Source organism: Urocampus carinirostris, chromosome 8 (assembly GCF_059441175.1).
Source record: "Urocampus carinirostris isolate Australia breed hairy pipefish chromosome 8, RoL_Ucar_1.0, whole genome shotgun sequence".
Classification (NCBI taxonomy): domain Eukaryota; kingdom Metazoa; phylum Chordata; class Actinopteri; order Syngnathiformes; family Syngnathidae; genus Urocampus; species Urocampus carinirostris.
In genome coordinates this window covers 30,508,016-30,529,244 of record NC_142356.1, presented here as the reverse complement: position 1 = coordinate 30,529,244, position 21,229 = coordinate 30,508,016, and the positions used below count along the sequence as shown (strand labels likewise).

Here is a 21,229-nt window from a genome sequence, read left to right as displayed (position 1 = left end):
AAATTGCAAAGTTAGCTTGTCCCAATACTTGATTCACTTTTTACAGCTCGCAACAGACATATGCAGGAATTTAGCCCACAAACACATATATATATATATATATATATATATATATATATATATATATATATAATTAAAGTGGATATATATACAGACCCTCTTGGGTAATCTCTCATCAGAAAAGTTCTAAATATATTTTATGGGAGGTAAAAAGTTGCTGATAGTTGATTAAAATCAGAGTATGAAATATAGGGGTAAAGTTGCAATTCCTTTATTTTTCAAGTTTAAAACCAGTGCTTTTGTCATCTGCATTTTCTTCTTCCTAGTTAAAGCACTGCAGCCGCTACATCCACGACCTTTTCCCTTCCCTCATTAAGAACTTGGAGCCAGTACCCCTCCGACACGTACTCAATCTGGTCTCAGGTCTGCACCCCAGCGCTCACACCGAGCAGGTACCACATCTACGTCTCTGAACTCGCACTCATCAAAATTTATCGACAAGTTGTGTACTAGAAGGTTGCTTATAGTGTAAATGAAACAAATTTGATCTGTTTTGCGAATTGACAAAACGGTATAGATATTGTTCATTTTTCCTGCTTAATGTGCACTGCATTTCCCAAAATGATCAACAAAAAGAAATGCTGATTTTTAATAAAATACACAATATTGCTGCTTAAACTATGTTGTAATTTTTCCACACTATGATTTGGATTTTTTTTCAAAATGGCGGCGCCCTCTATGGCTGCGGCTGGATCTGCTCCCGACAGTTTCTCACATTCTAGTCAAAAACCCCAATCTTCGACTCAGTTTATGAGGGCGAACAAAGACAACTCTAACTGCAGATTAATATACGATCGCAGTTTTTTGCTGGATATGCGAACATCCAGAAATCCAGCGCAAATTTCGACGATCACTTTGGAGTGTTTACTTAGCCTCGGAGTGCTACGTCAACAGAACACAGCGGCCTACAAAGCAGCGAATAAAAGTGGCAAGCGGAAGCGCTGTGACCGGGGAAGGAAACGAGGTTGTCGGGCCGGGCTAACGGCTCGGCTGAAGGCCAAACCCTTCAAAACGCCTCTACCATCCATTTTCCTATCCAACGTCCGCTCCCTGGACAACAAACTGGACCATTTACAAGTGGAATTTACATCGAATCGCGAGTTGACGAACTGTTGTGCTTTAATTCTGACGGAGACATGGCTAAACTCATCTATCCCGAATGACGCTGTTAGCATTGTGGGGCTAACTGCTTTCCGCGCTGATAGAAGCGGCGAGCTCACCGGCAAAAGCAAGGGTGGCGGTCTATGCATTTATACCAACAACAATTGGTGTAGAAATGCGAAGATAATCTCGAAACACTGCTCACGAGACATTGAACTTTTGACGGTGATCTGCAGACCCTTCTACCTACCGAGGGAGTTTAGCGCGACCATCATTACTGCCGTGTACGTGCCCCCCAGCGCTAATACGAAGGAGGCAATGGACGTTCTCTACCGAACTGTGAGTGAACTGCAGCATGCTTACTCCGAGTGCATTTTTATTGCGGCGGGGGACTTTAACCAGGCCAATATGAAAACAGTTCTCCCGCATTTCCATCAGCATGTAAACTTTGCTACAAGAGGTAGGAACACATTAGACCTGGCCTACACTAACATCAAAGGTGCATATAAAGCAGCCCCCCGCCCCCACCTTGGCTCATCAGATCACCTTTCTATTATGCTAATTCCAGCATACAAGCCCCTGCTGACCAGAGAAAAACCTACAGTAAAGCAGGTGAGGGTGTGGTCTGAGGGGGCAATGGAGGCACTACAGGACTGCTTTGATTGCACTGATTGGGACATGTTTAAATCGGCTGCCACTTACAACAACAAAATAAATATAGATGAGTACGCCATTTCTGTGTCAGCCTACATCAGTAAATGCGCAGATGACGTCAGCAATAACAAAACTATATGCACCCGTGCCAATCAGAAGCCCTGGATGACTGCTGAAATACGCAAACAACTAAAAGTACGGAACCTTGCCTTTAGATCTGGTGACAAGGAGGCGCTGTTATCAGCGAGGGCTAACCTGAACCGGGCTATCAGACTAGCAAAGCGAACGCACAGTCAAAAAATCCAGGAACGTTTCCTCAGCACAACCAACACCAGGGATATGTGGAAAGGCATTCGGTCCATAACTACTTACAAGCCAACCACCGCCCCAGTGCAGAACACTAGCATGGACTTTCTGAATGACCTCAACAAATTATTTGGAAGGTTCGAGGCACAAAACGGCACCCCTGCAGCGAAAGCGGTTCCAAATCAGGACGAAGGAGCACTCCACCTGGACTCATCTGACGTGAGGAAGACCCTGAGAAGGGTCAACACAAGGAAGGCTCCAGGCCCGGACAACATTCCGGGGCGGGTACTTGGGGAGTGCGCCGATCAGCTGGCTTGTGTACTAACAGACATTTTCAACACCTCGCTAGACCAAGCCAAAGTACCATCATGCTTCAAATTTGCCAACATCATCCCAGTGCCAAAGAAACCCCAGATCTTATCATTCAACGATTACCGGCCCGTTGCACTGACTCCTATCATAATGAAGTGCTTTGAGAGACTGGTTAAAGAGCACATCACCTCCAGTCTCCCCTCCTCATTCGACCCCTTTCAGTTTGCCTACAGGACAAACCGCTCCACCAGGGATGCCATCTCCTCTGCGCTTCACCTGAGCCTGACACATCTAGAGGAGAAGAACACCCATGTGCGGATGCTGTTCCTGGACTTCAGTTCAGCATTCAACACCATCATCCCACAACATCTGGTAGACAAAATGAGACTCCTGGGTTTCAACACCCCCCTGCGGAACTGGCTGCTGGACTTCCTCTGTGACAGACCCCAATCAGTGCGGATAGGTCAGAACAGTTCAGATGTCATCTACCTCAGCACGGGCTCCCCCCAAGGCTGCGTCCTAAGCCCCTTGCTGTTCACCTTGATGACACACGACTGCGTCCCTAGGTCCGCCACAAACCACATTGTGAAGTATGCTGACGACACAACAGTGGTGGGCCTCATCAGGGACGACAACGACCTGGCCTACAGAGAGGAGGTGGAGCAGTTGGTGGGCTGGTGCAGGGACAACAGCCTGGTCCTGAATGTTGACAAAACTAAAGAGATCATTGTCGACTTTAGGAAAAACCAGCCCAACCATGCCCCACTTTGCATCAACAACAAGGCTGTGGAGGTTGTCAGCAGTATCAAGTTCCTAGGGGTGCACATTACAAACAAACTCACCTGGTCCGTGAACACTGCATCACTGGTTAAGAGGGCACAGCAGCGCCTGTACTTCCTGCGGAGGATGAGGAGAGCCCACCTGCCCCCACCCTCCCTCATCACATTCTACAGGGGCACCATAGAGAGTATCCTGACCAGCTGTATCTCTGTGTGGTGTGGAGGCTGCAGCGCTACCGACTGGGGTAGTGTGAGGAGGGTAACGAGGACAGCGGAGAAAATAATCGGGACTACACTTCCCTCCATTCAGGACATTGGCCAGAAGCGCTGCCTATCCCATGCTAAGAACATTACCGGGGACCCCTCTCACCCCCATCATGGACTGTTCACTCTGCTAGCCTCTGGGAAGAGGTACTGCAGTGTGCGGTGCAGGACCACCAGGCTCCGCAATAATCTAGTCCCCCTGGCCATTAGAATGTTAAATGGTCAATCTAACATATAGTTAACTTAAATCTATACGGCTGCTAATCTGACTTTTTGCACTACTGGCAGTTTTTTTATAGCTTGACACTCCTTGCACATTGCTCTCTGCACTATTGTAATTACAGCGTTATTGTTACAGTGTTAATGTTACTGTGTACCTGACTTGTTAACCTGACTGCCCATTTTGCACATCTGGTTAGCTACTCTTCTTGCACTATCGGCACTATGGTAAAATACTATACGTAGCCATAATACAATACAACTTTATTTATATCTGTACATTCAAGGAAACTGTGGGGGTCAGATGCATCGACATTTCGTTCTGTATACACGTGTACTAGAATGACAATAAAGTAGATCTGAATCTGAATGTGTGTAAAGATGTGCACATCTATTTTAGTGACACATAATAAATCTCCCAGTGTTTAGGTTTGTGCACTAACAGAGGCTGTCATGACATTGCAGACACTTTACCTGGCCTCCATGCTCATCAAGGCACTGTGGAACAACGCTCTGGCTGCCAAAGCCCAGCTGTCCAAGCAGAGCTCTTTTGCATCGCTGCTCAACACCAATATGGCCATGGGAAACAAGGGTTAGTTCAATTTATGTGAGACAGCCACAGAGAGCATGCTTCAAGGGGGGAATCAACCCACATTTTTCTGTTATAAGATTTTTTATATTTAAAAAAACTTAGATATACCAAAAAAAAGCAAATTTAGACTGTACACTCACCAGCCACTAGATTAGGTACACCTGTCCAACTCCTCGTTAACACTTGATTTCTAAACAGCCAATCACATGGTGCATGTAGGCATTTTCACGTGGTCAAGACAATCTTCTGCAGTTCAAACCGAGCATCAGTATGGGCAAGAAAGGTATTTGAGTGACTTTGAATGTGGCATGGTTGTTGGTTCCAGAAAGGCTGGTCTAAATGTCAGTAACTGCTGATTCAGTGAGCGCTAGTTCTGTGGACATAAAATGCCTTGATGATGCTAGACGTCAAAGGAGAATGGCTGCTTCAAGCTGATAGAAAGGCAACAGTGACTTAAATAATCACCAAGGTTGGCAGAAGAGCATTTCTGAATGCACAGTACATCAAACTTTGAGGCAGATGAATCTGGTCTGATGAATATCAATTCCTGCTGCGACATTCAAATGGTCAGAATTTTGCGTCAACAACATGAACACATAGATTTATCCTGCATTGTATCAACGGTTCAGGCTGGTGGTGTAATGGTGTGGGGAATATTTTCTTGGCACTCTTTGGACCCCTTGTTACCAATTGAGCATTGTTGCAATGCCACAGCCTACCTAAGTATTGTTGCTGGCCATGGCCCTCCCTTTATGACCACAATGTACCCAACTTCTGATAGCTTCCTTCAGCAGGATAATGCGCCATGTTATAAAGCTGGAATCATCTCAGAATGGTTTCTTGAACATGAAAATAAATTCACTATACTGTACTCAAATGGCCTCCTAAGTCAGAAGATCTCAATCCAATAGACCATCTTTGGGATATGGTGAAACAGGAGATTCGCATTATGGATGTGCAGACAACAAAGCCCAAACATTCTTATTTCATTCTGTTCTATTTGCCACTGTTTTCTTTGAATGTAAATGTAAGATTTCACCACATGTGAGTATTAATGCCCACCTTCATATCAGTTATATTAGTATTCAGCTTTTAAGTCTTCATCGATACATATACCAGAGAGTGATTTGCCACTTAAACAAAAAATTTCCATCCGATAACAGTTTAAAAAATTATTCATCACTAACAAAAGTCTCTGCATGTACAGACAAAACCGTTGGGGTGTCTGCAACAGGCGGCTCATTGATAACCGAAAATTATATAGTTTCTGTGAAAGGAAAATCATAATACAATCTTTTTTAACGTTTTACAATGAAGATAGATACTGTATATACTGCGCGCGGTGTTGCCTTAATTCTTTGCTGCTCCAAACATAAGTTATTTTTGAGAGGTCCAATTTGTCTCTTTCATTATTTTTAGTTTACAACCCCTGATGTAGGGAATGGGTGAAAATTCTAAAAAGGTGACCATTATGTCAACAATCAATGTCTCAATCCACAAAATATTCAATATTACACTTAATATAAGTGTAGTCTTGACAAAATACAAAGAGCTATGTTTCCATTTTTGAAGTACTCAATGCATGTTGCTTTTGAATGTCTCAGGCTCCCCGGCCGCCAGTCCAGACAGCAGTGACACACAGCATAGTGTCAGCAGTGACATTGATGAGCAGATGATGACCGGAAGCAAGCGTGGACAGCAAAGGCTTTCTGATACTGAGGTTTGTCTTTTTCACTCGTGGCATTTCAATCATTAAAGGTATTCCCAAACAGATTGTTTTTAATTAGGCACTGAATGTGTGGTGCTCCTCCCAATAACTATGCACATATGTTGCAAAATATTCCATGCACCAGAGGACTTAAGAATTTTAGTCTCAAAGTTGACCCATCTGGCTTGTTTGCTGTCGTGCTGTGACGTCAATGAAGGAAGACTTTCAAAATGGCTAATTTCATTTCACAACTTGTGAGGCCAGCTTGAATAGTCTAGGAATATACTGAACAGCAATTGGATACTGCTCATCTGTGCTGGAAGGATTGCAATTGTGGCTCTTCATTTGTGTCCATTGCGCCGTGCGCTGCGAGTGGTATTATTTTGTCTGCCTAACTTCTATCTGGGCTGCTGTGGTATTTCTTGTTTTGTTTACTCCCGGTTAGCGCTCTTTGGCTGCACCTTTTTCTATTGGCTAGCCTGACGATAGCAATGGTTTTGCCGTGTTCATTGTTTTTTTGTTTTTTTTATTCCTGGCCGGCTTTGTGTTTGTCACCAAAGCTGTTGCTGCTTTTTGTTGTTGGTTCCCAGATAGCCTGGCGATTCACTGTGTGTTTTTAGTTCGGCCAGCCAGAGTCTGCGGCTGCTTTTTGTTGATCGTTCCAAGTTAGCCCCCCACCCCCTCAGCTTGTGTGATTTTTGCCAGTTAGCCCATTTTTGGCTGCTCTCCCTTGGTTGTACCATGACCTCATCCAATTGCGACACAACACCTAGACATTCTCCACAAAATCTACTCAGACATCGCTCCTAACACTTGTAACCTTTTCGACTAATTTTCACCTAAAACAATGGTTCCCAAACTTTTGCAGGCTGGTGTTCCCTTGGCTCCCCAGTATAATACTATTGTGACATGTCTTCATAACCAAACAAAGTCAACATCTAACGTAAGTAACATTTGAAAAAAAGGAAATAATGAACTCTTACAAAATCGAGAACATTTGCACTGTATAAAAGATAAAATGTACGCACTTAAAATAACCCACCCAAAACAAAGTAATCAATGATAAATAAATTGTGCACACTATAAAAAGGTCAACATTGCACATTAAAATTTATCCACATACTTTTAAGGAAGTAAACATGACATGGCTGCAATTAGTGTAATATAAAATTTACCATGTGCTTCTGCAGCATGTTCATCAGTGCATAAATAAAAAGTGTTACCTCTAATTGATAATGCAGTTTTGGGGTTGGACACTGTTAGACATTTTTAGCTAATGTCACAGCATTATTTCTTTGTGCCTTTGCGAACTTTTTTGTACGGCGTGAAGGGCGCAAATGCCACTTTGATGGAGGTTTGTTTACCTCTCAGTCCACTTGTAGATGAACCTTCTTCGTCTTTTACTTAAGCCTTTTTACATGCCGTGATCATTTTTAAGGTGCTGGTACAAATGACTTGTTTCCTCTGGACCTAGCGACTACGCGAAATTAAATTTTGCAACAGGAGTTTTCTTTTGTTCCACGTCCGGTTCGTCAAAACCAAAATGGGTCCAAACAAGTGATGTATCGCCATTCTTCGGTGCAAGCTTTGTTTCCTTCACGTTCGCTGACTCTAGGACTATCTTTACGGAGTCCGCAATGACACTCAATGAGCCCACACTGTTGGTGTGACATAGTGTGGTGCTTGCAAACTTTGAATCTTGTTTATTGGCTTGTGCTATTATTAAAACTTGCCTCTGAGTGGTCGGCGCTTTTAAAACTCGAACAGTAACAATTGTGGTTGGCCTAAACTCCATCACTCATGACAAAACCTTGAAAAAAAACACAGTGCTTTGCGGTTTCACAACCGCACTATGTTCAGACTTCTGACTTCGAATTCGGACTGTTGCCCCACCCTATCGCCCCCCCTACCGCCTTCTTCTTCCTCACCGGCCCCCCAGACCTTTCCATCGCGCCCAGGGGGACGGTACTGCCCACTTTGGGAACCACTGACCTATAACAATAAGTCAACTGACTTGTAAGGGTGTTGGTGTTCCTCCAATGATGTCACAGTTTAGGATAACGAAGACAAAACATGCCGTCTTCAAAAGGCATTGCCTTAGAAAATAATTGGAAAATTCAAATTAAATGTATATCTTTTTTTGCAAAAACCATGTAATATTTTCTCAAATTTAGCATGTTTAGGAATTTGTGATTACCTTTAACCTAAGACATGGCTGGTCATAAAAGCACATCAAGCAAAAAACTCAGGTTTTAGCAGGATAAATAGTTTTAAATAATAGCTTAGCGCTTTTGATAACCAGTTTTTGGTAGACAAATTTAGCTATTTGGCTCGATATGTCACGATGAAAACTACAAATTGGAACATAATGGGGTTTTTATCATAGTTATAGAAGAATACATACCATAATGAAGTAATGATTGTCGCCTCCAGGAGTCGATGCAGGGCAGCTCTGACGAGACAGCCAACAGTGCAGAGGAAGGCAGCAGCGGACCAGGCAGCACCAGTGGCCACAGTGAGGCCTCCAGCAATGACGCAGCCTCCAGCCGAGCCAGTCAGTCAGCTGGTAGTGACGTCCCCTCGGACGACATGGCGGACGGTGAGGCCCTGAAGGAAGACGAGGAGGAAGATGACGAGGATGAGGAAGATGAAGATGAAGAAGACGAGGAGGACGAAGATGACGACGATGAAGATGATGATGAGGATGAGGATGATGAAGAAGAGGTGTCTTCGGATGGCCAGCTGCAGAAGGTGGAGGTAAGAGTCTCTTTTTGTTTGTGTGTGTAAGGTGAATAACAAATCTATGAGCAATTATCTTAAAACCCAAAACCTTCATATGGTTTAACACAGTGGTCGGCAACCTTTTCTGTATCATCGACCGGTTTAATGTCCAATAACGTTCTCGTGCCCCAACCCAATAATATTCGTAAAAATTACGATAACATTGATGATGATGTTAATAATAAGCCTCGATCAATTGTATATTCACTAGGCCAATACGGGTCTAGATGGCTTAGAAAAAGGCATTTGATTTTATGTCACCATCACACCACTTTGAACTCGCGGTACCATTTATCAACGTTTTTTGGGTTGAACTCTTTCCCATTATGCTCTATTTCTATGTTGCACACTGTGGCACTATGGGTAAAAGTAGTGTGATAAGATAAAGTCTAATGCTTTTTCAAATTCGTCTACAATAATGGGTCTAATGGTTAGGATTTGGCCACGATCTAGGTTTATTCCCATTGCATCCAATGCTGAGGAAAATTGAACAGCGGGTATGTCATTATTGATTATTTTTTGACCAATGGTCGCTCTAACACATTGCATAGTACAGACGCTTCCCTATTTACGATCATTTGTCTTACGAAACACGGTATATTCAAACATTTTTTTCGGCGTGTCGAAAAATATCTGGACTTTGCTGTAAGTCAGACTTTGTATTGTGTGCACCTTTTTCAGAGGACAGAACATTATTGTAGTGCTTCTTTCCGCCGCTTCCCCTGTAATGGAATTTTCATAAAGTGCAGGTTGACACGGTATTTTGTGGGGGTTGTGATGTCGGGCGGATTTCCGACTCATTTAACCCCAACAGCAACCGGCAAAAGTACCAGGAAGCCCTGCCCACACCAGGCGCCAACCGCGTGCGATGCCACTTATGATCGGCATTTTGCTTTTGGCATACGGTGTGCGGGGCAACTTTTTGGAGAAAAACTGCAGCGCCATTGGCATCAAGAAGCAGCCATTTTTGAAAATGTTGACGCTCGTTTGCCAAATACCTCAAGTGTGCGTGGGACAGAGGAAAATCGGAACTTCACACAATACAAAATCGGGGTTCCCTCTAATCCTTGAGGAATGATGACAAGCTAACGCCACGGGAACCACCAATGACGATGGCCCTAGCGCCGCCAAATTTATGACTCACCTTTTACGCAAAGCAGCTGTCATTTGCGTTTTCCTTTGGCGCGGAAGTAAACATGTTCTGTCATGAATTCACTGATTCATGGTAGTTGTACACTTCGTTTTCTATTAGGTAGCTCAAGAAATAAACAACATCAAACAGGTTTTCAGCAGCATGTCGTAAAAGTTTTGGTCACTGCCGCAAACCAGCAGTGGCGCTCACTCTTCAAAGCGACATCACAATCTATTCCTGTTAATTATTATAACATTCAAATCACACCACGTGCTTTTCTTCGTAATTGCTATTTGACTCTGTGGCAGTGGCTATACAGAATGGTCATTAGATCCGAAAATTGTGACTTTGGAGCAGAGCTGAAAACAACGCAGCTAAAAATGGCTTCAGGTGTGCAGGGGCACGTCGCCGTTGGCGTTCTGCTGCCAACGGTGTTGACACCGAATTCCCCATGTGGGTTGCAGCAGGCCTAACCAGAAAGTGGTTTACAGAAATATCAAAATTGGCAATAATTGAATCGGGAAGTCACAAAGGAACACTGCACATCATAATTGCATTGAGAGAAGTGGGGTAACATGAATGCAAAGAACGAGAAGTTCTATTTCATCCCTCCTGACCACCAGAGGCGGTGTTTCAAGCACTGAATGTTACCTTCGCACGTCTGCAGTCAGAGAAAGGCATACAAAATAAGTCGAGTGAAGTCATGTTTATTTGTATAGCCTTCTATCACAAGGAGTTTCAAAGGGCTCCACACAACACGGATCATTGCAAACTGCAGACTACACCATCCCCTGATCTAAAACCTACATGAGGGCAAGGGAAAAACTCAAAACCTCAACATTAGGTAAAGAACACTGATGTGTATATGTTCCAACTCTATTGTAGTTACCATAACCATCCTACAAAATAAGTCATTCAATCCTCACGCCCAGGGCCCAAACATGTGTATAAACTCCAGTCTCACCACAGGTTTGTTTTGTTTTATCTTCTCACCGCGGAATTGCATACTGCTCTCTTCTGCTCTGAGAAATTTGAGTTTTCCCCTTCTTTACTACAAGTGGCCTTGTGACTGTTTTGTTGAAGCTGCGCATTTTGCCCGCCAAAGGCTGTGTAGACTTTGTTTGCCTGCTGCCCTTGTGGCTTGCTCTTCTGAGCTGGCTTCCCTTCTTGTAGGCGATTGTGATTGTTCATTTGTTTTTTGCGGTATGTCGTGGTTGATCTGCACCTTATGGGGGAGCTGACCTCCCGGACAGCTCTGGTTCCCAATGGCCCTGCCGTTTCTGCGCCTCCTGCAGAGGTGGCTAATAGGTTTCCCCTTGGATGCAGGCGGAGGATTATGGTGTCTCATTTTGGTCTTCAGCCCTTGGCTCCTTAAAAGGACTGGGCTTTTCTCACGAGCAGCATTCTGCTTTAGGTGATCCCTGGTCACCGTGAGACGTCCTCTTGGGCTGGTGTGCCGTCCGCGGTCACGGGGTGAATTGGATGTCCATATCAATGTGCTGGAGGGAACGGACGTGTGATGAAACTGGAATTTATACACATTCCTGGACCCCAGGTGTAATAAATGATTTATTTTGTTGTGCATTTCGTAAACCGCATGTGCGCAAAAGTAACATTCAGTATTTAAAGCACCACCTTTAGGACTCATAGAACCATAGTTACATTCGAAAATTTTGATTTTGAGGTCACCTTCATGTCATGTTATGCAAGTCGGTCAAATGGACTCATCCTTATTTTTTTTAGTCTGGAAACTTAACATACTGTAAGTCGGAAGGTGAAATTATATGACTGACGCCCACCCTCATTTCTCAAAAGATCCCTAGGGGGCAAGCAGTGTCACGAAAGAGAAAGGCAGGTGATGCCTTGGGCGAGATTGCAAAAGCAAAGGTCCTCCCCTTTAGTCCGGAGACATCTGCCATCATGGCTGCTGCATCCACCTCACTGGAGAGTCGCATGATGATGATGGACACATGTATGGCATCCTCGTCCGTGCAGACCTCACACGCACCCAATGTTAGTCCACGCCAGGGACCGGTGGCGCCTCAGGATCCCTCTTGCTCGGCCCGGCCTGCCAACTTTCTAGGGGAAGCCATGGGTGGAGAGATCTTCAACTGCCGCCGCTTCATTGGTCCCCAGCATCATCACCAACACCACCACCACCATCATCATCATCATCACCACCATCATGAAGGGTAAGTTTTTGTCACAGTCTTGCAAGCAGTCTCTTTTTAATGTATACCACTTACACAATCAGGAAGTTGCTAGTGTCTCATATTTCGGCAGTTAGTGTGTTAGTTTATTTAAGAGGTGGCAATATTCAGATTTTTGAAAAAATAAATTCACTGACTCGAAGCTATCAGTATTCGGTATTTAAACATGGTTTTTTTTTGGCTAATTTTTTTTTGGCTAATTTTCTCATTTTTGTCAACACTATATTTAAAACAAACTATGCTTTATAGACAGGTTTAACTTTAAATAGTAAAAATTTGAGATCACAAACGCCCAAATTGAATGATTGCACACAATTTCTATGTACCGTAAAATCCAGACTATAAGCCGCACCCACCACATTTTAAGAGGATAACCGCTTTTGTACTTACACAAGCCGCACCTGTACATAAGCCGCATGCGCCCACATTAAAACATGTAACACAATCACAAAAGAAACCCAAACCCGACCCGCGATTGTAACTGAATATAAAGTACACAGTTCAAAAAACCACAGCCGGCAAAATAAACTGAAATTGATACCGGTACTTAAGGTTTGATGCAAACCTGCAGAGTCCAGGTCCCGTTGAAAATAATCCAAGGAAAAAAAAATGTATATTTCCAAAGGTAAGGGTGAGAAAAATATACATCCACTATTGTCCGCTGCGTCCACAAACACGTCTCACCTTTACTCCATTTCCCATCAGCCCCCGTTGTCCCCCCCCCCCCTCTTTTTGATTCACCCGTGGAAAGCATATCAGAATAAGTCTCTAAAATAAATACATTACAAAAATATACAGTTGCAAATACATATTATACATGGTTACACATATTCACAAAGAAAGACGGTACACCAAGAGTTTTCAAAGCTTTAATAATAATATTATAACTTTCATCCCAAACCGTGGGTAGCAAAACGCTTCTAGCAACACGCTCGCAACGCGGTAAACGGGTCTGTAAAAAAAATATACGGTACTTGTAGAAATCAAGGTAAACCGTCCTCATCTTCCTCCTTATAACTGATGTCATCAAAGTCGTCTTCCCCAGTATGGTAAAGAGACTTTGTCATGTAGACGTCCTCCCACGCTCCCTTATTCAATAACACGCTAGTAGCACACTCGCAAAGCAAGGTTTACATGCAGTAACTCTGTTTCCTTCTTTATCGGACTGCTCGATTGCATTTAGCTTGAAAGCTGCGGCATGTGCCTTTCTTATTGCAAGTTACATGGTGAGGATATGTCTACGCTAATTAAAATTGTGCACAGGCTAAGAAGTTGCAGTCTTCCTCGGCGCACATATTCCACCGGTCCAAATCTTACCTTTGGTACTCGAGCGCCGCTGGCGGCTGTTAGAAAAATTACATAAATTGGCCGCATCACTGTATAAGCCGCAGGGTTTAACGTTTGGGGGGAAAAGTAGCGGCTTATAGTCCGGAATTTACGGTACTTCTGATATTTTTCACCTTGGCAATAGAAGACATTTTATAAGTTTAGTGTGTGTGTGTGTGTGTGTGTGTGTGTGTGTGTGTGTGTGTGTGTGTGTGTGTGTGTGTGTGTAATATAAATACAGTATGTAATGTTTAACTATATGACTTTTCTGATGTGCTCAGTCATTCGAGTAAATTAAGCCCATATATTGACTTTGGCATGTTACTTTAAAAAAGTAATCATAGTTATATAATAAATAAATGTGACTAGTTACTCACTACTTCTTCCGGAACAAAACTGAGTTGGTAACTGAATTACTTTATCATAAAAGTAAATAGTTACTTTACAAAGAAGTTGTATGTCAAAGATTTTGAAATTTTCTAAACACTATTTGAGTCATTTGAATACAGGATAGGCAGCTAGTTGTGTTATAGAATCTTGTAATATGCATTGCACCTCACCAGCAACAGATTTATCCTACACTTGAAGTGCAACGAAAATAAACGGCAAACAATATATAAAAAAACAATCTGCTGTAAACTATAGAAAGTGAATTTAATTAATTAAATTTGACTCACAACCTGAGACAACTGGCAACTGAATCTAAAACGTTTTCCTCACAACAAAAGTCGATAATTTTAAGTGAGTTTCAATCTGTAGCATACATCAGTCTCAAGTCAGACAACTGGTCAAGTACACATGTGCAACTGTACTGTATAGAATTTTCACAACAGAAGTAAACAGTTTAACAATAAACTACAAAAAAGTGTGTTTAACACTGCAGTGTAAATCTAACGACCTGAGACAAATGAGACGTTTTGTACTTTTTTCATCAGGTATCCAGACTATCTTACCCCTTCTTAAACCAGTAATTGTGTGTGAGGAACAGAAGCTTCTCAAAGCTTGTGCAAGATACCTTGTTCTTTAACACAAAAGACACTAGGACCATGGGTTAACAACAAATCAGCTTTCGCGTAGTGCAGCGGTCAAAAAAAAATCCCCTTTGCCGTTTACGGGTCAGATACCTGTCCGACAATGCATGCATCGCCATCTTTTTACACCACCAAATTAAAATGTGCCACCCAATCGCAAAACAAGAATAAATGAATGACACACATGCATTTTGGCTCCTACGGGCGCTATTCACAAACGTTCAGGGATGATAAATAGATTCAGCAGAGTAGACTTGCTACGGCTGGTAGTTACGTCAATTTATTCAAAGTAATGCATCGCTTTTGACAGTCAGTAACGGCGTAAAAAATTGTTAGATGACCCCATTACTGAAAAAAATAACCCCATTACGTAAAAACGTTATTACCGACACTGACTGTGTGTGCGTGTAATGAAAAACTGTTGCTTTAGAAAAATGGAAAATGTCTGAATGTTGAATTAATTGTGGTCAAAATGAAAAAGCGTGAAAGCATAATGTGTGAATGCAAGGGCCTTTTGTTGCACAAAGCCGCTCTGTCACAGCTACTTTCAATGGTCTCAATGAAATGAAAATCAGTATAAAACTCAGACAACAGTGAATTAATGACTGCCAGAAAAAACTAATAGGATGGGTACTATAAATGATTAAACGATCTTGAGTTTTTTTTAATTAAAATTAAAATCCATCACAATCCTATATTGCCATATCACCCAGTCATACATTATATGGATCCAGTCGACTCTCACATGTTGTCTTGCTCACAATCGGAGCGCAAGCTGGGGAGATGGCGACTTTAAAGTACAGCGTTCAAAACAATTACAGAGAGATTTTAAACGCTCAAGCTGTCCAACCTGATATATATTTTTCTGATACTTACAGTAACCAGTATGCAATTTAATCTAATTTGCATGTAAACTGCTAACAGTGTTGAGCCCCGACTTTCTTCCTGAAATGTTTAATGTATGTATGTATGTGTGTCCACACGCACACTTAGATCTACAGTGGAGGACATGCTGAGTGCCGACGATGTGAGCTGCAGTAGCTCCCAAGTCAGCGCCAAGTCAGAGAAGAATATGGCCGATTTTGATGGTGAGGAGTCGGGCTGTGAGGAAGAATTGGTCCAGATCAATTCGCACGCTGAGCTCAGCTCACATCTACAGCAGCACCTCCCCAACTTGGCTTCCATTTACCATGAGCACCTGGTCCAAGGTGGGCACCAGGAAGCAAGTATTTTGGCGCAATGTGAAGTAGCAATGTGTCAGTGGTAATATGACACTTCAACTCCTTCCTCTATGCCTGCCTTTATCGTCCGGGGTCAGTATAGGCCTATCCTATACCCCAGCAAAACAGCGGCAAACTCCTGCAACGTTTACCTTATGTCCAAATTTGTGCCTTTACTCCAAACACTACCGCAACATGATAAAAAGTGATCGGAATAGGTATCCATTGGAGCTTAACACTGTGCCCTATTTTCTTCTTTCTATTCTCAGGTCCAGCCTTGCACAAGCATCAGTACTCGGGTGGCCACGCAGTAACCGATATTAACCTTGACAACGTCTGCAAGAAGGGGAACACACTGTTGTGGGACTTGGTGCAGGATGATAATGCTGTATGTCAGAGTGCTTTGTTTTCTTATACATAATTTGCTCCTGCTAATTTTGCTGTATATTGACTGATCGTACAAGGTTCACAGAATTGCTATTCAAATATGAAAGATTACAATTATTTTTTCTTAAAGTTCATTTTTATTGTTTCCCATTTCTATAGCCTTTAACATTCAGAATAATGCTAGGTTTGCCACGATTCACATAATGAACAAAGAGATAATTTTTTTTTTGTTTTTTTTACTTTGGTCTTAAACATTTTTCTTTTCAACAAATGGTAACTTACCACCTCATTAGGTTAAGGTCTGACACACTCCGGTTCTCTACTGTGTTCACTCTACTCACCTACCTTACTGACCGATGAAGCCAAACCAAGGAACTGATTGCCTCTGTCATTTTTATATAAATCGGTTCTCATTCCCAAACAACATTTAAAATAAGTTCTAATTCTAAATCATATCGTGTGAAACAGCTAAATCTACCTGCTATTTTATTATTTTCAAGTGGGGGGGGCATTTTGCCACTAGCTGTCACCTGGATATGATAGCTTGGATCCCATGACCTAATCAGACCATTGTTTTTCTGAACCTGAGCCGTGATTTCCCATTACACATTTTCACTTATGTTGTTATCTTAGCTTGACACCAGAAAGGTGGAGATCCTCCCCTGCACTTTTTAAATCAAAATGCCACATTTACAAATAGAGGAATCTTAAAATATGTTTTAGGATGACCTCCATTTTAAATCAAAATGGCAACCTGTTTTGTCTGTCCCAACCCATTAACTGCTATGGAAGGTTTTATATTGTGTCTAATTTTCACATTGATAACATGGTTGTAATTGCGTTCCAGAGCCACCTGTCCGAGGGTCTGATCAATGAGGCAGAGAAGTTGCTGTGCTCGCTTGTGTGCTGGTTTACAGACCGTCAGATCCGAATGCGTTTCATAGAGGGCTGTCTTGACAACCTGGCGCACCATCGGTGAGAATCCACCCCTGATATCACAACTTGGCGTGCGATGACCATAGGCCACTAATCAGGACGCTCGGTTGTATACAGGTCTGTGGTGGTCTCGCTGAGGCTCCTGCCCAAGCTTTTCGGCACATTTCAGCAGTTCGGGTCCAGCTATGACACTCACTGGATCACCATGTTAGTAACTACAAAAATTGGTTTTTTTTTCAACTTTCTATTTATATTATATATTCTGTTGCCAGGTGGGCTGAGAAGGAGCTGCACATGATGACGCTGTTCTTCGACAACCTTCAACACTACATCCAGGAGGTTCGACATCAACGCCACAATTATGCGCTGTGAGTATTGTGTTGCAACCTTTTGCCACTTTTAATTGCACCCTACCAGATAAAATGTCACCAGAATGTACTTGAAGTTGGATGAGGACCCCCTTCCTGGCTGGCACAACCTTTTTTTTGCTTGTAATGCACCACTTAAGTGATTTTATGCCTCATCTTAGGTACAGTCACAGTGCTGAGGTACAGGTGCGCCTGCAGTTCCTCACGTGTGTCTTCTCCACGCTAGGATCCCCAGACCACTTCAGTAAGATCTTCCTACCAACACACTACCCTGCTACCACTTCTACTCTAGCACCCCTTTAGTATCTTCAGCTGCCTTAGGACTGAAGGCTCATCTGATTTAAGTTGTATTCTTCCTCGAATCCAAATTTTTAAAGCTGACTGACCACACTGCTTTGTGAATGTACAGAATTGAAAAAGCCACCCATTCTCAATCTGTATATGTTAAAATAGGAATTTTTCCGGCAGTCCGAGCCGAGACCTTTTTTGTTCCTTGGTGTTGATTGTGCTGTCGTTCTGTTTTTGTCACCTTTTTTACTGCCTCTCACTGTCTCATGCTTTGAATTTTCCGTCACAGTCGCTCTAAAACTGCAAATATCTTGCAGTAAGCTATTACTTTCCAGGATCATCCAATAAAAAATGTTTGTTGAACCACTGACAAATAGCATTTTTTTCAACACTTTACATTGGTTTCCATTTGACAGCACCAACATATACAGTATCTGTTCTTAAGTTCAAGAGAATGAAACTTTTATATATTGCTCCCTATGAATATGGCAGGGTCAGAGGATGATATAAGTGGACAACAACAAAGTGCACTTCTATGCTTGTGAATTCAAATCATTTTTTACTGCAAATCAACTGTTAACTTTTTTTATAATGCTTGTTAAATTGCCTCAATTGAAAGCGTTTATTTTCCTGTTTTAACTGCCATTTAGACCACAGCTTTCACTATTACATAATCATATTTCCTGAGATCGCAATTATATCGCAAATCCAATTAATAGTTCAGTCCAGGCTGGTACTCTGAAGGGTTGTGAGATGCTGTAGTCTTGGTAACAAAGTTGTCTCTTTTGTGTCCAGGACTAAGCCTTGATCAGGTGGACATTCTCTGGCACTGCCTGGTGGAAGACTCAGAATGTTACGACGATGCACTGCACTGGTTCCTCATTCAGGTGCGCAGCAAGGACCAACACGCCATGGGCATGGAGACATACAAGCACCTCTTCCTGGAGAAGGTACGGCTGTGGTTCGTTTCTACTAATGTCACAGAATTGAAACTGCAACTTTGAATGCACATACCATGAATAAAGGTTTTCATTAACAAAGCAATAATCAAAATAATGAACACTGAATTTACATTTACAAGAGATTTATAAAATAATGTAGTTTCTGGATTATTATTCATGCTTTTTTCAAGGGTTGACTGTGTCTCGGATGTATACTGCACACCGGGACAACTTGTATAAGAAAATATATTACAAACACATGTTTGCGTGTCATATGCTACATTGTGATTTGAGTGTTGAAAACAAGGGTCATCATGTTTTCTCTTTCTCTTTGTCATTTTCTAGGCCAAAAGCTTAATTGTATCACACCAAAAACTGATGCTGTCTACTCCTGTGAACAGCGCTAGCGCGGTCTTCTATTCTAAAAACAAGCGTTAATTTTTGCTCCAAAAGTAGGCATAGTCTTGTTGAATATTTTTTTTACATTCCCAAAACCCTAAAAATGTGAGTTTTGTATAGTCTTTGGACATAATGATGCTTTTTGGGCCTGATGCGTATCATAATCTTAAGCGTTTTGTATTCTGGAAAATATTGTAAAAGTACCACTGCTTACTACATATTTAATTTGTAGCAAGTTGTTGCCAGTGTTTCTTTCTCAATTAGTGTTTGTGTCCAGATGCCTCAGCTAAAGCCAGAGACCATCAGCATGACTGGCCTGAACCTGTTCCAGCACCTTTGCAATTTGGCCCGACTGGCCACCAGCACACTAGACAATGCCGCCAGTTGCGAGGTCAGCCCCATCTTGTCTCTTCTTCTATTGTGGCTCTGCATTGCTGCTCATTGTCTTGTCTCTCTTTCTCTATTTGTGTTTAGTTATGTGGGATGGACCAGCTGTGGGGAATTGCTCTCCGAGCACAGTCCGCCGATATAAGCCGCGCCGCAATCCAGTACATCAACTCCTACTATATCAATGGTCAGCAGCTGCCTTTCACAATATTGGGAGAATTTTTTACATATGTTTTTTGTTTCCAGCAGGTAAGACAGGTCTGGAGAAGGAGCAGGAATTCATACGAAAATGCATGGAGAGTCTGCTGATTGCATCGGCCAATCTTGAGAAGGATGCCCTGTTGAGCCTGACCAGCATCGAGAGAGGCCTGCTCATGCTAAAGACACACCTGGAGGCCTTCAGGCGAAGGTAGTGTTAGCCGCATTGTACAAGAACTTAACTACTTAACTCATCTGCCCCCCCCCACCCGCCTCCCTAGGTTTGCATACCACTTGCGCCAGTGGCAAATCGAGGGCACAGGCATCAGCAGCCACCTCAAAGCGCTCAGCGACAAACAGTCCCTGCCACTCAGAATTGTCTGCCAGCCCGCTGGACTTCCTGACAAGGTCAGCTTAAATCACGCTTGATTTAAAAATGTTACCAATATGTACCCTTTGATTTCAAGATTTACTTCATGGTATATTTTGTTTATCTGAGTGATTGGTTTTTACTTAGGAAAAAAAAGTTGCTTAAAGTATTAAAAGTTCAAATGGAAATAGTTTCATCATTTTGTAGCTACGCGTATTGCCAGTGTCTGAAACTCGTGACAAAAAGTTACCGGACAGACGGCTCTGAAAATTTGCTTGCCCAGCCATAAAGTTGCCTGCCCCATTTTTCACAACTTGAAACACAGTAAGATGACTAATCACAAAAAAAAACAATGTTGCAAAGTATTAAGGATTGATAATCATAATATATAACAGAACACTACTTTAAAATTAAGTTTATTATAAATCTACTTATAACATCTTACTACTTATGACATCGCTGTTTTCCATCTGCCATCAGTATGTACCTGTATTTACTTATCTTCATTCATGCAATGTTTGCGTTGCGTCGTCTGCTACAAGCCACGTGAACTCTTTCCACAATGCTTTTAATGTACGTATATGTTTTGTAGTGTCATAAATTTTGCTTATTTTAAATCTTTCTTCTGGGGCTGATGTTTTGGCTTGATTCCTAACCACTTATCCATTTTTTCTTGTGTTCTCTGTGTGTCTACTTTGCAAAATGATATGCAAATGCACGACCTTATAACACTCGGGAAAGTCTGGAAGCACGAAGTTATTTGATGCAAGCTTCTGATTGGCTGCAGAGTATGCAAATTTTCAAACAAACCGAAATTTCCAAACCGAACGAAGATTTCGAAATTGGAATAAAGCAAATGTTTGATTTGAAAAAAAATCTTTTTCAAGGAGAAAAAAAAAAAAATTGTCGGCCACCCAGGCAGAGACGTCTTGTAAGTTGTACGCCCGACGTAAAAGATGCACTTCCCGTGCGTCTGGGCAGATGTTATTTCAGGCACTGGTATTGCAATAGATAAAAAGAGATACTGAAAATTCCAGCCCCCCTACAAGTAAAAACATTATTTTGCAAATGTTATGCCTTTTTAATATTGTTGCCTTTCCCATCAAGGGTTTTTTTCACAATTCTTGAATCTAAATTGAATTAGTGTCTTTCCCTCTAAAAAGCTTTTCAAAGAGGTTTTTTAATATATGTAGATTTAATGTCATTTGTAACAACCACTTGCAAAAGTTCCACTGATCGGTTGGAGCCCCTTTTGGGATT

At 42.2% G+C, this 21,229-nt stretch overlaps 1 protein-coding gene across 4 annotated transcripts in view; it reads left to right on the top strand.

The window, feature by feature from the left end:
• usp34 (ubiquitin specific peptidase 34) overlaps window positions 1–21,229 on the top strand; it is a 70,201-nt gene that overhangs the window by 16,710 nt on the left and 32,262 nt on the right. For 2 of the 4 annotated variants that reach the window (XM_088342325.1, XM_088342324.1), the window contains exons 11-26: window positions 327–452; window positions 4,161–4,287; window positions 5,892–6,007; window positions 8,429–8,752; window positions 11,724–12,100; window positions 15,469–15,683; window positions 15,965–16,083; window positions 16,930–17,057; window positions 17,136–17,225; window positions 17,291–17,386; window positions 17,548–17,630; window positions 18,470–18,624; window positions 19,292–19,405; window positions 19,489–19,588; window positions 19,651–19,810; window positions 19,881–20,007. In XM_088342325.1, the coding sequence (XP_088198451.1) occupies window positions 327–452; window positions 4,161–4,287; window positions 5,892–6,007; window positions 8,429–8,752; window positions 11,724–12,100; window positions 15,469–15,683; window positions 15,965–16,083; window positions 16,930–17,057; window positions 17,136–17,225; window positions 17,291–17,386; window positions 17,548–17,630; window positions 18,470–18,624; window positions 19,292–19,405; window positions 19,489–19,588; window positions 19,651–19,810; window positions 19,881–20,007 (2,457 nt within the window). Of the gene's footprint in view, window positions 1–326; window positions 453–4,160; window positions 4,288–5,891; window positions 6,008–8,428; window positions 8,753–11,723; window positions 12,101–15,468; window positions 15,684–15,964; window positions 16,084–16,929; window positions 17,058–17,135; window positions 17,226–17,290; window positions 17,387–17,547; window positions 17,631–18,469; window positions 18,625–19,291; window positions 19,406–19,488; window positions 19,589–19,647; window positions 19,811–19,880; window positions 20,008–21,229 lie in introns of all 4 variants that reach the window. The other 2 variants (XM_088342326.1, XM_088342323.1) reach the window with 2 other exon arrangements.